Genomic DNA, 14,216 nt, shown 5'->3' with positions numbered 1-14,216 from the left:
CTCACATATTTTCTCCTTTATCATGTGGATATGTTTCTCCCCTATATGACACTCAATATGTTAGCAGCAGACTTAAAATAAAATTTGCCTAGTAAGTAAGCCAGAAATTGTAATAGTAGACATTGAATACATATTTGTTCAAATGAGCAGAGATTCAGGAAATTAATCAAACCATCCAAGGACACTCAGCTGTTGAGTGGTGAACTGGAACTTGTACCTGCATTTCTGCACTAATAACACAGTTTTATCATTCTGTGGAAAAAACACTTTGAACTGCACAATTCAAGATGCTATGACACCATGATATAATCTTCAAAACTTACTCAATTGTACTCTATTCTCTTTGAATTGGGAGGTCAGGGATAGAGATCCTTGAACATTGACCAATATAACTCAGCATTTATTATATAGCTTATAAATAAGCTACTGCAATTTTTGAATTTTTGTCTATGGGAAGGGAAGCTATGATTTAGAAGAAAGTCTGCCTAAAATATAGTTTTATGAAAATTTGCCTGTCTGGACTGCTGTGTGACACATGGAGAGATTCTAAGTAATGGACTCCAGCTATGTGGGAAATGTGAATGGTAAAAATATTGTAAGGAAACTGATACTTGCCTAAGTGAGAAATCTGTTTCCAATTATTTATCACCTACTGTGTGGAAACCAGCATGTGAGGTACTTTATATATCTTCTTAGTAATTCTACAAGGTAGTTATTACCTCTGTTTTAGAGACAGAAAACTGAGGCAAAGGAATTTGCTCATCGCCATGTGGATAGGCAAGTTATGAGGCCCCGATTAAAATCAGTGTTATCTAAAAGTTGTGATGAGCTGTGATTAATATTCCCTTATGTGTCCACTCACATTTGAGTTTGTGGCAGCTAAAAATGGCTCAGATAATCTATTTTGAGATCATCTATTTTGAGGGATTTCTATATCCCTTAAAGCCTACGTCTGTTATCTAACAGCACATTTTTAAAAATGATAACTAGCATAGTTGCTGAGCTTGTGAAATAAGATCAGAATTCAAAACCCATTAACAAATTGGAAAAATAATCAGAGAATATTCAAAAGAAAACTGGAATTTCCACATACCCTCAAGGAAAATGGAAGCTACACTATTTTTAAAAATCTCTACTTTTCACTAATATTGGAATTCCTTTTTAATTTATGATACAACAAAAATAATTTTTTGTTTTCCCTTTCCAGGATGTGGTCTGAATTACCATAAGAGATGTGCATTTAAAATACCCAACAATTGCAGTGGTGTGAGGCGGAGAAGGCTCTCAAATGTTTCCCTCACTGGGCTCAGCACCACCCGCACATCATCTGCTGAACTCTCTACCAGTGCCCCTGATGAGCCCCTTCTGGTACGGCCTCCTGTTTACCCATTTACCCATTTCCATGAGAAATCTGTGGGATAATGTGATAACAATGTCAATCCAAGACAGGGCACTAGGAGGGAGAATGCAGCCAGGGTGTTAATGACAGTGTTTCTTCAGGGCTTGTGCTGTAGACTGGTCAATACCTCATCAAATATCCTGCAGTTCTGAGTTTGCTTTTATCACTGAGCTTAGTGATACTATAAAATATGTGAGGCTTTATCGTGGTCACAGGGCCAGAGCAGCACGAACTAATGTGTTAATGTTGCAAAACATCACTTGTCAAAATTTGGAAACCAGAGAGATACAAAATGTTCTCTGAAGATTATTAGAGGAATTTGTGGCATGGCTGAATATTTATTTTGGGAGGAAATTTGAAGTTGCTCTTAGGAAACCATGAAAGTCTTCATTGCATGGCATTACTGGTATACATGCAGGTTTATTGTCAAAAACTGATTGATAAATACATTGAGAAAAATAGCACTTGGTATTTTAAATATTTCCATTAGCTCTAGAATGTGTGTGTGTGTGTATCTTATGCATATGGTTAATATTCTTCTTTAAGAAAGTTAAATTTGGATTTTCCAGACATTCCAAACAGAATAAAAATTGTGGTCATTATATGAATTATTTAAAATAAAACATTCTGAAATAGGCTAACAGTGTAAGGATTTAAATTTCCCATATTTATTTCCTCTATCTCCCAATGGATATTACAGTAATTCTTCATAATCCTGTTATTATAAAAATCAATGGGAAAACAGTTTTGAAAATACTAAAACATTTAGGTTGAATAGATCCCTCTTGGAGTGGAGAGGGGAAATAAATTCTGAAGACATCTATAAGAAGTATAAGATGTTATGTAAATTAGTTCATTGTTTGGAAAATATTTTATTGTGGTCATCTTTATATCATCAAAAATTTTTTACAGTGTAAACCAGGAGTATAAGTCAAATGAATGTTCATTTTAATAAGTAGGAAAATTTCATACTCTGTTTTATAGGGCTCTCTTTTAGGGGTTTCTTGTGTTTTCAATACATCATTAAAAGTACCTAGTAGGAAAAGGCAGGTACTAAATTTTACCAATGTAGAAGAATGTATTATAACTTTGTACCTATTCAGAATGTGTATGTGTGATCATATATTATTCCACAAAGTTATATTAATTGAAATTATGATATTCTTACTGAAAGGTACTTAAGTCAAAGTCTATTTTTTTAAATAATCCTATGTCATCTTCCCAGGTCAGAAGTTCTTTGAGTTTGAATTTTCACAATTAGTGATTTTACAAGTTACAGCAGTTACTCTTGCTTTTAAGCATAGTTTCTGAGTCATGATGTTCATAAGAAATACATTTAAAAATAAGTTTAAGAAACAAAATTTTAAATTATGCATATATGTATATAAATATATGGTTTCTATATAAATATAATTAAGCTTACGTAAGTATGATTTAACACAGAGTTTTGTGTTTTTAAAGCAATTTATTTTATTGTTTTATGTAACCAAATTAAATAACTACTTAGTGGTTTGAATTACTTGATACACTACATAAAATGTTAAAATTAAATGGTGAATTTAAATTTTTTTGTAAAATGCTTAAAATCTATTTTATAAATACATATTTTTAAAATTATATTTTAACTGTGTGTGTCAGGAAAGTTTGTAAAATTATGATCAAATCAGATATGTATTATGTAAGAAAATATTGACTCCACAAGATAGTTTTTAAAGCTACTGGGATGGGAGTCAAAGCTTTCATAACCTTGTATAAAATACCTTCAGGTAAACTTTAAATGAGAAATGCCTTTAGGAAAGTAATGTTTGTGACATAGTTTGACACACTGGTTCTCAGAATCATGTTTTAAACACAGCGAAGTCCTCTGTGTCCTTATGGGATGCCTACTTGTCTCTGTTTTTATCTGATCCCTGAGAAAGTAGGAAACTTTGTCCCACTTTGAGGAGGACACACATTTTGCTGTTGCCTTTGTTCCCTTTCATGTCTTTGCTACTTCATACGGGAACAAAAGGATTCTGCTCGACCCAGGCACAGGAAGTATCATGCCTATGTCCCTTTTGAAGCCATTATAAATTTTAAAGCCTAGTTATTGGTGTTATTGGGTTAAAACGGGACATAAGCATAATACTCCCTGTGTGCCTGGGTCAAGCAGGATGCTTTTGTTCCTGTATGAAGTAGCAACCCAATAACACCAATAATTATACTTTAAAATTTATAATGGATTATCATTAAGAAGTGATATTATGGCAATAATTGTAAAACCTTTGGATTCTACAAAAAAAAAAATGATGGTCTGACCCTTGTAAAGATTTCCCATTAATGCCACTAAATCATCCATTTTGCAAGTCTGTTATGGTAAGTATACTTTCTCTCAAATATAAGAAAGTTATATTTTCCATAAATGATGGCCTATTTTGACTATAAAATTCCTTTTCAGATACAGATTAAGACATTGGTAATTCTGTTTGTTTATCCATTTGGGCACAGAAATTCAATCTCAGATTTCTCAAATATTAAGATAGAAAAAATATTACAGCATAGATCATATGAAAAATTTTATCTGTCATCAACTTTGGCAGTAAACTATCCATTATACTATCCATAAAATAGTTTATCTTTCAAAAAATCTAATTGTAGTCAATGTATAACAGTTCTGTGGGCATGGATTTCTTTTTATAAATCATCAGTATTAGAAGGAAACAAGAAAAACTCCTTAAAAGGAACTATTTAAGCAGATCCTTAAGTGGAACACATTAATACACTGTATCATTATATTTAAGTACATTTATCAAATTATATCAATTGTATGGACTTTTGGGCAATTGTAGAAGTCAGTATTAAATGATTCTATTATTTCTGTATGCTTGGGTTTAACTTCAGTTTTCTGCTTTATTGGTATTTTCTCCTTGATATGGAATTTTAAAAATATACTTTGTAGTTTTGTTTCTTTACTCATCTTTTAATTTTATTTACATGTGTTCTTGTGGTATTTGGAAAAACTCAAAGCCGATTGAACCCACACCATACAAGGCTTACACTTAGTCTTAGGCAAAAAGTTATTATAATATAATAATCTGTTCTAAGTCGGGTGTTGAACAATGAGAACACTTGGACACAAAGAGGGGAGCATCACACACTGGGATCCATTGCAGGGGACTATGGGAGGGATAGTGCGAGGGAGGGTGGGGGAAGAATAACGTGAGGAGAAATGGCAGGTAGGTGATGGGGGGATTGTGGCAACAAACCACCTTGCCATGAATGTACCTATGCAACAATCTTGCATGATCTGCACATGTACCCCAGAATCTAAAGTACAATAAATTAAAAATAATAATAATAATCTGTTCTAGAATGTCTGTTCCTAGGTATAAAGGAAAGCTTTAATCAGATCAACTCTCGCATGAGGGACAAGACAAAAGCTGAATAAAATATGACATTACAGAACAAAACACTATTTGAAGGCACCCAAGAGTAACCAAGTCAATTAGATTTGAGTGACCAATCACAGAGAAGTCAATACACAGGAAAGCCTCCAATGATAAAGAAGTACTCAGCACAAAATGTCAATAGGGCTGAGGTTAAAAACCCCAGATGTAGAACAAACTGGAAAATTGCCAAACATATAACATTGTAAAGGCACAGTAAAAACAAGGTAGCATTATACAAAGTTTAGCATAAAGTATTAAGGCAATGTGGTATTATACAAGGACAGAAAAATTTGCTGATAAAATAGAGTCCAGAAACTATATATGGACTGATTATGACAAGGGAAAAACTGCTATGAGAAAAGAATGGTCTTTCCAACAAACATTTCTACGACCAGTTGGATATCTATATGACAAAGAAGAATCTTGACCCTATCTTATACCATACACAAAATCAATTGTAAATAGATTGGAAGGTTCTAGGCGGTAACATAGAAAGTATATCTACAAGAACTCTGGGTAGAAAAAGCTTTATAAAACAGGATTTAAATCACTGATGACAAAGGCAAAAGATTGATAAATTGGGCTTCTTTAAAAATAAGAAATTATTTTATCAAAATATGTCATTAAGAGAATAGAACAGTGAGTGAGATAAGACATTTTCAATATAATATATCATATAAAAAACTCATATTCAGAGTGCATAAAGAACATTTACAAAAAAGTTAGAAGATAGATGACCTCATTTAAAATACAGCAATATACTTAACCAGCACATTACAAGACAGACAAAAAACATGCAAATGTGCTTAACATCATTAGTTATCAAGGAGTGTAAAGTTAAATCTGTAATGAGCTATGTCTACATCAGAATGTCTGACATTGAAAGAACGCCCGGCTGGGCGCAGTGGCTCAAGCCTGTAATCCCAGCACTTTGGGAGGCCCAGGCGGGTGGATCACGAGGTCAAGAGATCGAGACCATCCTGGTCAACATGGTGAAACCCCGTCTCTACTAAAAATACAAAACATTATCTGGGCATGGTGGCGCGTGCCTGTAATCCCAGCTACTCAGGAGGTTGAGGCAGGAGAATTGCCTGAACCCAGGAGGTGGAGGTTGCGGTGAGCCGAGATCGCGCCATTGCACTCCAACCTGAGTAACAAGAGTGATACTCCATCTCAAAAAAAAAAAGAAAGAAAGAAAGAAAGAACGCCTGTCAGTAACAAATACTGGGGAAAATAGTGAGCAACTAAACTTGCATACACTACTACTGGGATTGTATATTGGCCCAAACAACTTTGGAAAATTTGTTGGCAGTTATCTTCTAAAGCTGAACACATGGATATCATGTGACTCATCGGTTCTACTTCTAGGTATATATTCAATAGAAATGTAAGAGTCATGCACAGAAAGATATGTTATAAGATGTTTTTGACATCTTTATGCATAATAGCTAAAAAATTGAAACCAATAGTGGTGGAGTCATACAATGGAATATATGAATGATACAGATATGGAATTAATGAACTATTGATTTACTAACATTGTTGAATCTCACAAAATGATGTTTAAAAAAAGAAGTCAGATACAGGGTACATACTTGTGAATCCAGTATATGAAGTCCAAATCAAGCAGAACCAATTTATGGCAAGATACTTCAAAATGAAACTAAGGTGGGATGTCAACAGGGAAGGAGCAGAAGTGAGCTTTCTAGGATGCTGACAATATTATATATCTTGATCTGGTTAGAGATTACATGTATTTATGCACATACAAAACTTCATCAAGCTATACACCTAGAATGTGGTACACTTTATTCCATATGAATTGTACGTCAGTAAAAATGTTTTAAAATGATAGCAATGAATCTCCAAATAGCAAGTTATAAAGTCATTGAGATTCTTCAACACAGGTCATGTGAGAAGAGAATGAAATGTTACACATAATAATTAATAGATTAACTTATGAGATTACTATCAGTTAATTAAAAGAAAATGGGGCTATAAAATTTACATTATTCAGTAATTGGAAATAAATTCTTTGGGTGCTAAATTAAAAGTAATGTGTCACATCATCCTAGGATACATCCTAGTATTCATTTGTGTAATAAATATTGTCACCTACAGTAGTTTCATCACAGATACAAAACTGTAATTATCTGATCTTCCTTTAAAGGATAAAGCCAAACAAAAACAAAACTGTGGTATAATTTAAAACTACCTACCAATGAAACAGGTCGCTCTCCTTTCCTTGGTTATTTATTTATATATTTCTGGTGATTCTAACTTGATAGCAAGATGAAAAGATAGAGCTGTCTCTGTGTTTCTCAAAGTTTTCTTCAAAGTAATGGCCCCATAAAATATCCTGGAAAAAAAAATCTTGGTCAAATAAGATTAGGAAATACTTCTTGGTTCATCCAAATATTGGACATCCTAGTAGTTATTAAGCATAATTAATGGTCTAAGAAGTCTGACAATGGTGAAATTAGTGTTCTTAAATCCACTCCAACATGGAACCAGTTTCTCATAAAACCCGTTAATATCTTGTGGGAAATACATACACTTTGAGAAACAATAACTTAGAGGAATGAGTAAATGAGTGCATGTTGCATAGACCATCTTCAGATACCATGAACTGAACAGCACTCAGCTGAAGTTGAATTGTGATGATGTCCCAGAAAAAAGATATTCAGGGCTACTAACTGGAGGAAAAACATATACTTTGGATATCAGATATACAGATGGCAAGAATAATATCTTTGGAAACTGAGAAATTGATTTCCTCTCCCAAAGAGCCGACTTGGCCATTTCTGCCTGCAAATGTGCCAAGAGTAGCTACAAACAGGGTTATAATTTTTCCCTGAAACTCATGTTTGGTTCTATTCAAATGAGTGATTGTTGCCCTTAAGCTCTGCACATGCTTCATGTCAATCCAGAAAGGTAGCAGATATTATTGGATAACCAAACTGTCTTGGCAGAACCTCATTCTAAATGCACATGACTCCAAAGTTTCTGACAGAATGGGTCAGCTGTAGATTGCAAATGAAGACTGAGGATTCAAAAAACAGATACTAGGACCTTTCTCAATGTGGGTATTTTATTCAACACAGAAAAAAAAAATCACATTTCAAAAGACAGTCACGCATTTTTGTTAAGAATAGAAGTGAACTATATTGTAGTTTTCATTTGGTTTCTAGTCATCAGATAGAGCTGCCGCAGAAAACTTGAGAACAGAGATGAAAAAGAACATATTCAATATAAATTACCAGATAAGTGTTATCTACTTAATTAAGGTCTGTCATATTTTTCATTGATACTACCTCTTGTCCTTTAGAAAATAATTCAGAGTGACCTTTCTACGTTTGAATTATATTTCAGCCTTGAATAGAATCAGATAGAAAATAATGATATGCAACAAAGATTCTAAAATGAGCAAATATGCACTGTAGGCATATTTTTCTCCTTAAAACTCTAACCTGCTATTGGACTTTATAGCTTTAGAAACCACTGACTGATACTGATTATTCATCAGCTTATTCTTGCTTGCAGGCAGATAACAACTTTGTAACATTTGATTACTTCGATGACCTTTTTCTTTCTTTTCCCATTGAGAATATGAATTATTGTGAAGAAAATCTAATCTTTCACTTAAAGGTCAGAAATGCTTCATTTTGACTATAATTTATTTTCAACAAGGTGAAAGAACCATCATTCATCACTGAGACCATGACAAGTAGAGTTGTCTTTTTTTAAACACCTACCAACTCACAACTGTGAACTGTTTTTGCAATTTTTACTTAGTATCTATAGTTTCATTTAGATATTAAACATAGTTTCCAACTCAGATGTCTCTGTAGCTGTAAAGACTAATTAGTATAACATTTTGCTTTTTTTTTGAAAACATGCCTATATGAAACATTATTGAGTAATGTGCTTTACTTTCATCCAATAACATTGTTTTCCTCTCTTTTTCTTCTTTGATTCTGCACCTTTGCCTGCTTTTTGCTCTTACAACTTCATGTTTCAGTCTCCTGTGAGTCCTGGCTTTGAGGTAGGTACTAATACTAACTGGCAGTAGAAATTTGCTTCACTATCTTTTTGAAACCAGCATATTAGTCTGACATCAGGCAATTGTCTGTACTGACTTTGTGAGAATAATCAGGTCAGAGTTTTGCTCAAAATTCAACCCATTGGCTCACAGCAAGCCCACAAATTTTCCTAGCTTTTTTCCTGTTATGTTTAGCTTTTTATAGTCCCAATAAGTCAAAGAGCAATGAAGTTGTTAGAGTAATAGAATTAGGTTTGTTAGGTCAAATTTTGACCTGTGATTGCTGGATTTCATAACATTAGTGTTGTTTTAATGAAACTGAGCAGACAGATTGAGAATAAAGAAGAATGCATCCACCCTCACTTATGCGATGCTATGTTAAACGAATCTCATGTATATTGGAACCATGTCCTGATCCCGAGTACCACAGAAGCGTGCCAAGTGAGGACACCATCCCAGTATGCACGGGTTTCAGTTGACAGGGTAAGGAGCAAACCAAGGACTGCCTAAAGATGGCTGTAACTGCTTATTTACAGTTCCTGAACTTACCTTTTCAGGAAAGGGTCTTTCATTCTTATGTGTTGTCACCATCTATTAATTATTTTCTAAAAATGGTATACAAATGGAAACGTCAGTATCTCAATCCAGACAGAAATTATATATAAAAAAGACACAAATTTCCTTCAAAAAATGTTTTAATTAAGCCCACCTCCAAAATTGGCCTTTTTTGTTTGTATCTGAAGCAATTAATGATATGAACCTGGAAGAGAGGTATTTAGGTCGATTATTAAAGCAGAGCATACAACAGTGCTCTTCTTGGGATAGTTTGTTTGGGTCAGTTGACTTGTGAATATTTAGTGTCTTTTATTTCGGTACCTTGGTCAATTGAGAGTTGATATACTGTTATTTTGCTTCATGAGAATATATATTTCAAATATTATTATTAGTACCCATTCTAAGATGATCTCGTTAAGATAACTCTAACAAAGGAAGCTATTGAAAACACAACCAGAACATTTTCTGGGTTAATTAAGATGATGAGTCAAGATTTCTGATTCGTAAGCTATAAGATGAAGAAATCTTCTTCAGTAATAGTAAATTCCTATTTTTGGAAAATCATTCTTATTCAAAAAATGTCCTACTTAGAATAAGTCCAGTGTAAAAGCTAGGTGAGTGTAATTTTTTATAGTCTTGTAAATTTGGTTTGTAATTTAAAATGCCTTCTAGACATAATTTTAAATGTGAATTAGTATCTTTCCCTTCAAATAATCCTTTGGGCATGAAGCCAAAGAAGGACGGGAAACATTTTTCACTTCCTTCTCCCACATTGCAGTTGGGAACAGATTGCATAAAGGAGGACTGAAGAGCAGTCTGATTTTCTGTGCAAGTTGTACAAATTAAAAGCAGCCAGGCCTTCACAGGCTAGCTCCTGATGGAAATAAGATGTGTTTTCGACATGAGCTATTTTTCTTGAACTTTGTTTACGTCTAGTTTGTCAAAAAGATAACAGACTTTTCTCTTTATAAATGTCTTGGAAGAAGCTGATGCATAAAATTTGACCAAAATTTCTTCAGAGAAATGTTTTAGTGACAGCTGTGCAAGTAGCAGAATGGTTCTGAAACCTGGTGATTGCTTCATGTTCCGCATGTCCTGGTCAGTTTACACTTTCAGATCTGTAACCCTGAGGTGCACAAGTATACAAAAATAGAGAAATTACCTGCCCTCATGGAGCTTGCGTAGGTAAACCATATACCAATGAGTAAATATAATAAATGTCTTTGTATAAGCTTCCTATTATGTTACAATGAAATATATTGATTTATGTAATCAATCTCTCCTCCTGTTTCCATTTTAAATTTGAAATAATGCAAAAAACAAGCATCTCTATGTATTTTTGAAGTACTTGTATAAGTATTGGTAGATTCTGTGTTAACATTTTTTTGGTCAGACTTGGTGGCTCACGCCTGTAATCCTGGCACTTTAGGAGACTGAGGTGGGCAGATCACTTGAGGCCAGGAGTTCGAGACCAGCTCGGCCAAGATGGCAAAATCCTGCCTCTACTGGAAAAAAAAAATATATACAAAAATTAGCCAGGCATGGCAGCATGCACCTGTAATCCTGGCTACTCAGAAGGCTGAGGCATGAGAATTGCTTTAAGCCAGGAGGCAGAAGTTGCAGTGAGCCAAGTTCATGCCACTTGAACTCCAGCCTGGGCAATAGAGCAAGACTCTGTCTCAAAAAAATAATAAAATTAAAAGTAAATATTTATTGAATGTGTTAGTAGGTAACATTCTTAGAATTCAAATGGGTTATACTGCTTTTCTAAAAAAATAGTTCTTCAAAAAGGTATAAAAGTTTAAATTTTTAACTCTATGGACAAAAGTGTATGATAGTTTCCATTTCCTTATACTCTTCTCAACAACAGATGTTGTCAATATTTTAAAAGGCTTTCCTCCTTGCTAATTTAAAACATATTTAAAAAATCTGTGCCTAACTATATATTTCTTACTGGAGAGAATAAAGTCTTTTCATATAATTGTCCGTTTGTGTTTCAGTTATGGTGAATTGCCTATTTTTCCGTTGAGTTGCTTATTGGTTGCTTAGAGTCTTGATGTATTATAGTATCATCCTCTATTCACCTATGATAGAAGTGTATTTTCATTTTGTGTGTGTTTTTGATGTCTTTTCCCATATTGATTTTTTAATGTGGAGAAGACATATTTTCATTCATTCTCTTACCATGTAGAGACTTAACCATATAGAGACATGTTGAAAATAAATCAACATGGCCAGATTAAAAATAATATTTTTGTCAATGATTGAGGAGAATGACCTTTTCTTGAAGTAAAGAGCTGAAGTCAAGGTATAAAATGAAGCAGAATTTAACATACTAGATTACCTTTGTGACCATAGGGTATAATTGATGACACAGCATTTTTTACATTATGGACTTTTTAAAAATTAAATAACTTTATTAAAGTCATCTTAAATGTTTTTAAATGTCTTTAAGGAAGTATCTACTAATTTTGTTTTGATGTTAAGAGGCTCTACAGAAAACTTATTTTTCATGTATTTAAATGCTTCTAGCCTAATCTTTTTGGTTATTCTTAACATTCAGACTGCCTTACAGAAATTATTAGGAAAAAATAGCTCATTCTAAAAGCTTTCTCTGTGTTTGTCCATTTATACCCTTTAATTTTATGAAATTTGGACAAAATTCAGTTTAACTTTTTATGTGAGCATGCATATTTTCTGAATAACAATTTGCCATAAACTGCTATTATTTTCATAAAGGTTTACTGACTCACATATAATTAAGACACGGATTGTACTAACATGAGTTCTAGGCTGCATGCTTTCCTAGAAAATCTCCCCTCAAAAATGATTCATTTAGTTACTATTTTCATTTATTTAAAAAAAATGAAAGCAAGAGAATACCAGCATTGCATTATCTATCTGTAATTAGATATGATCCTGATACATTTTACAATAGTCAAAGTAGTTTCTTTTCAAATAAGCAAATAATGGACAAAAAGTTATTTCTAAACTATGATGATATTTACTTCCCAGATCCATATTTTCCAGGATATTTTTCAGTGTACCAAAAGTCTATTTAGAATTAGAGACTTACTCTTGTGTTTTGGAATTCTGGGAATCCTGGTGATTTCTCTGAATTAAGTCATTTTTCCATTTAAATATGCACCATGACACCTATGCAGTACCTTTGTCAGATATTGCAAGTTTTTCTTTGATTATTATATAAACTGGTTTTTCATATTCAAACCTGGGCAGTGTGTACTTTCAGTGAGGAAAGATGTCCAACAATTTTTTAACCAGAACTTACCTGCTTCCTGAGGCTATGAGCAGTAGTGAGCTTCTGGGGAAAGTACCCTTCAGTAAAATTAGTAAGACTGTGAGGACTGCTTTGAGTAACTGTGACCTGATTTCATTCCACATGTCTGGCTTATCATATCCATAAATTAATTCATGCTCTGAACAAAACCTTGCAGATGTGTGATTGTAAATGTGAAGACTTCTAGAGAGTTCTTCATGAACCCTCCTGGGAGAAAGTGGCATTGTATACCAGTTGCCCCCCACTTACTAATATTATCTAGGTCTTAAGAACAATTAGATTTCTTGTAAAGGCTCTGAAGGTCCTGTGCAACTCTCATGCAAGGTACTGTGACCTCCATAACACTCCTGACAAGACACGAAACAGAGCCTTTCACTGTTACCAATTACAGGCATTTACTTCATGGAGATCTGCATTCATCTAATGTTCCAGGCTGGGCCAGATTTAAGTCTCTCCTCCCTTAATTCCTGACTGCTCATAACTTCTGAACTCCTACCTGAGGAATATGAAAAAAAAAAAAAAAGGGCCAGGAGCAGTGGCTCAGACCTATAATCCCAACACTTTGAGAGGCCATGGCAGGAGTATCATCTGGGGTCAGGAGTTCAAGACCAGTCTGGCCAACATGGTGAACCGCCCCCCCCATCTCTACTAAAAACACAAAAATGAGCTGGGCATGGTTGTACATGCCTGTAATCCCAGCTACTCAGAAGTCTGAGGCAGGAGAATCACTTGAACCTGGGAGGTGAAGATTGTAGTAAGCAGAGATCGCAGCCATTGCACTCCAGTCTGGGCAACAGAGCGAAACCTCATCTCAAAATAAATAAAATCATTAAAAAATATGAAAAAAAGGTTACACAGATTCACTTCAAGAGTTTGTATGTCCTCATTCATGAACCTACCCAGGAAAAAAGAAGAAAGATTTGTGTAGAAGAAACAATGAGAAGAAGAGAGGAGAGTGAAAGATTGGAATTGGTACTATAAATTAGACTTCTAGAAACTAGAAAAAAATTAAGCTTCTAAAATATTTGTGTCTTTTTACAAATATTTAGATACATTATTTTACTCAACCCCTTAGATGTAGTTTTAATACTTGATTCAATCTAATCAGATGAATTTCTTCTTCCTTTCTCAAAAAGAGTGATGATGTTGCCATTTAAATAATAAATATAGTGAAACGTAAGATGAGACAGTGCCCAGGAGTTATGAACAAATATGCCTCTTTCTCTAAATAGCCCAGTTTTTAGTGTTATCTATTTTTCTGTAGTCATCCACTGAAAATATGATGAGTAATATAATTTCATTGAGTGAGTGCTTTTCTGTATTTTTAAAACCCAGAGCTCTTTTGGGGGTGTGGGGTAGATAGAGTAAAAAGTCTCTTATCTTTTGTCTCTTTCTCTTTTGTACTTAAGTTGCATTAAAATCTAGTATTTGGTCTAACCACACTGTTTCAGAAGCACATGAGCATGTACACACAGAAATGCTAAGTGTCTGACA

General features: G+C 33.9%; 1 protein-coding gene across 1 annotated transcript in view; it reads left to right on the top strand.

Moving 5' to 3' along the window:
• Window positions 1–14,216, top strand: part of PRKD1 (protein kinase D1) — a 346,791-nt gene that overhangs the window by 261,464 nt on the left and 71,111 nt on the right. The window contains exons 4-5 of the mRNA XM_037741730.1: window positions 1,208–1,368; window positions 8,849–8,872. Of these exons, the coding sequence (XP_037597658.1) occupies window positions 1,208–1,368; window positions 8,849–8,872 (185 nt within the window). The remainder of the gene's footprint in view (window positions 1–1,207; window positions 1,369–8,848; window positions 8,873–14,216) is intronic.

This window comes from Cebus imitator, unplaced genomic scaffold (assembly GCF_001604975.1).
Source record: "Cebus imitator isolate Cc_AM_T3 unplaced genomic scaffold, Cebus_imitator-1.0 Scaffold104, whole genome shotgun sequence".
In the NCBI taxonomy this organism is placed as follows: Eukaryota; Metazoa; Chordata; class Mammalia; order Primates; family Cebidae; genus Cebus; species Cebus imitator.
This window is presented reverse-complemented; position numbering and strand designations above follow the sequence as displayed.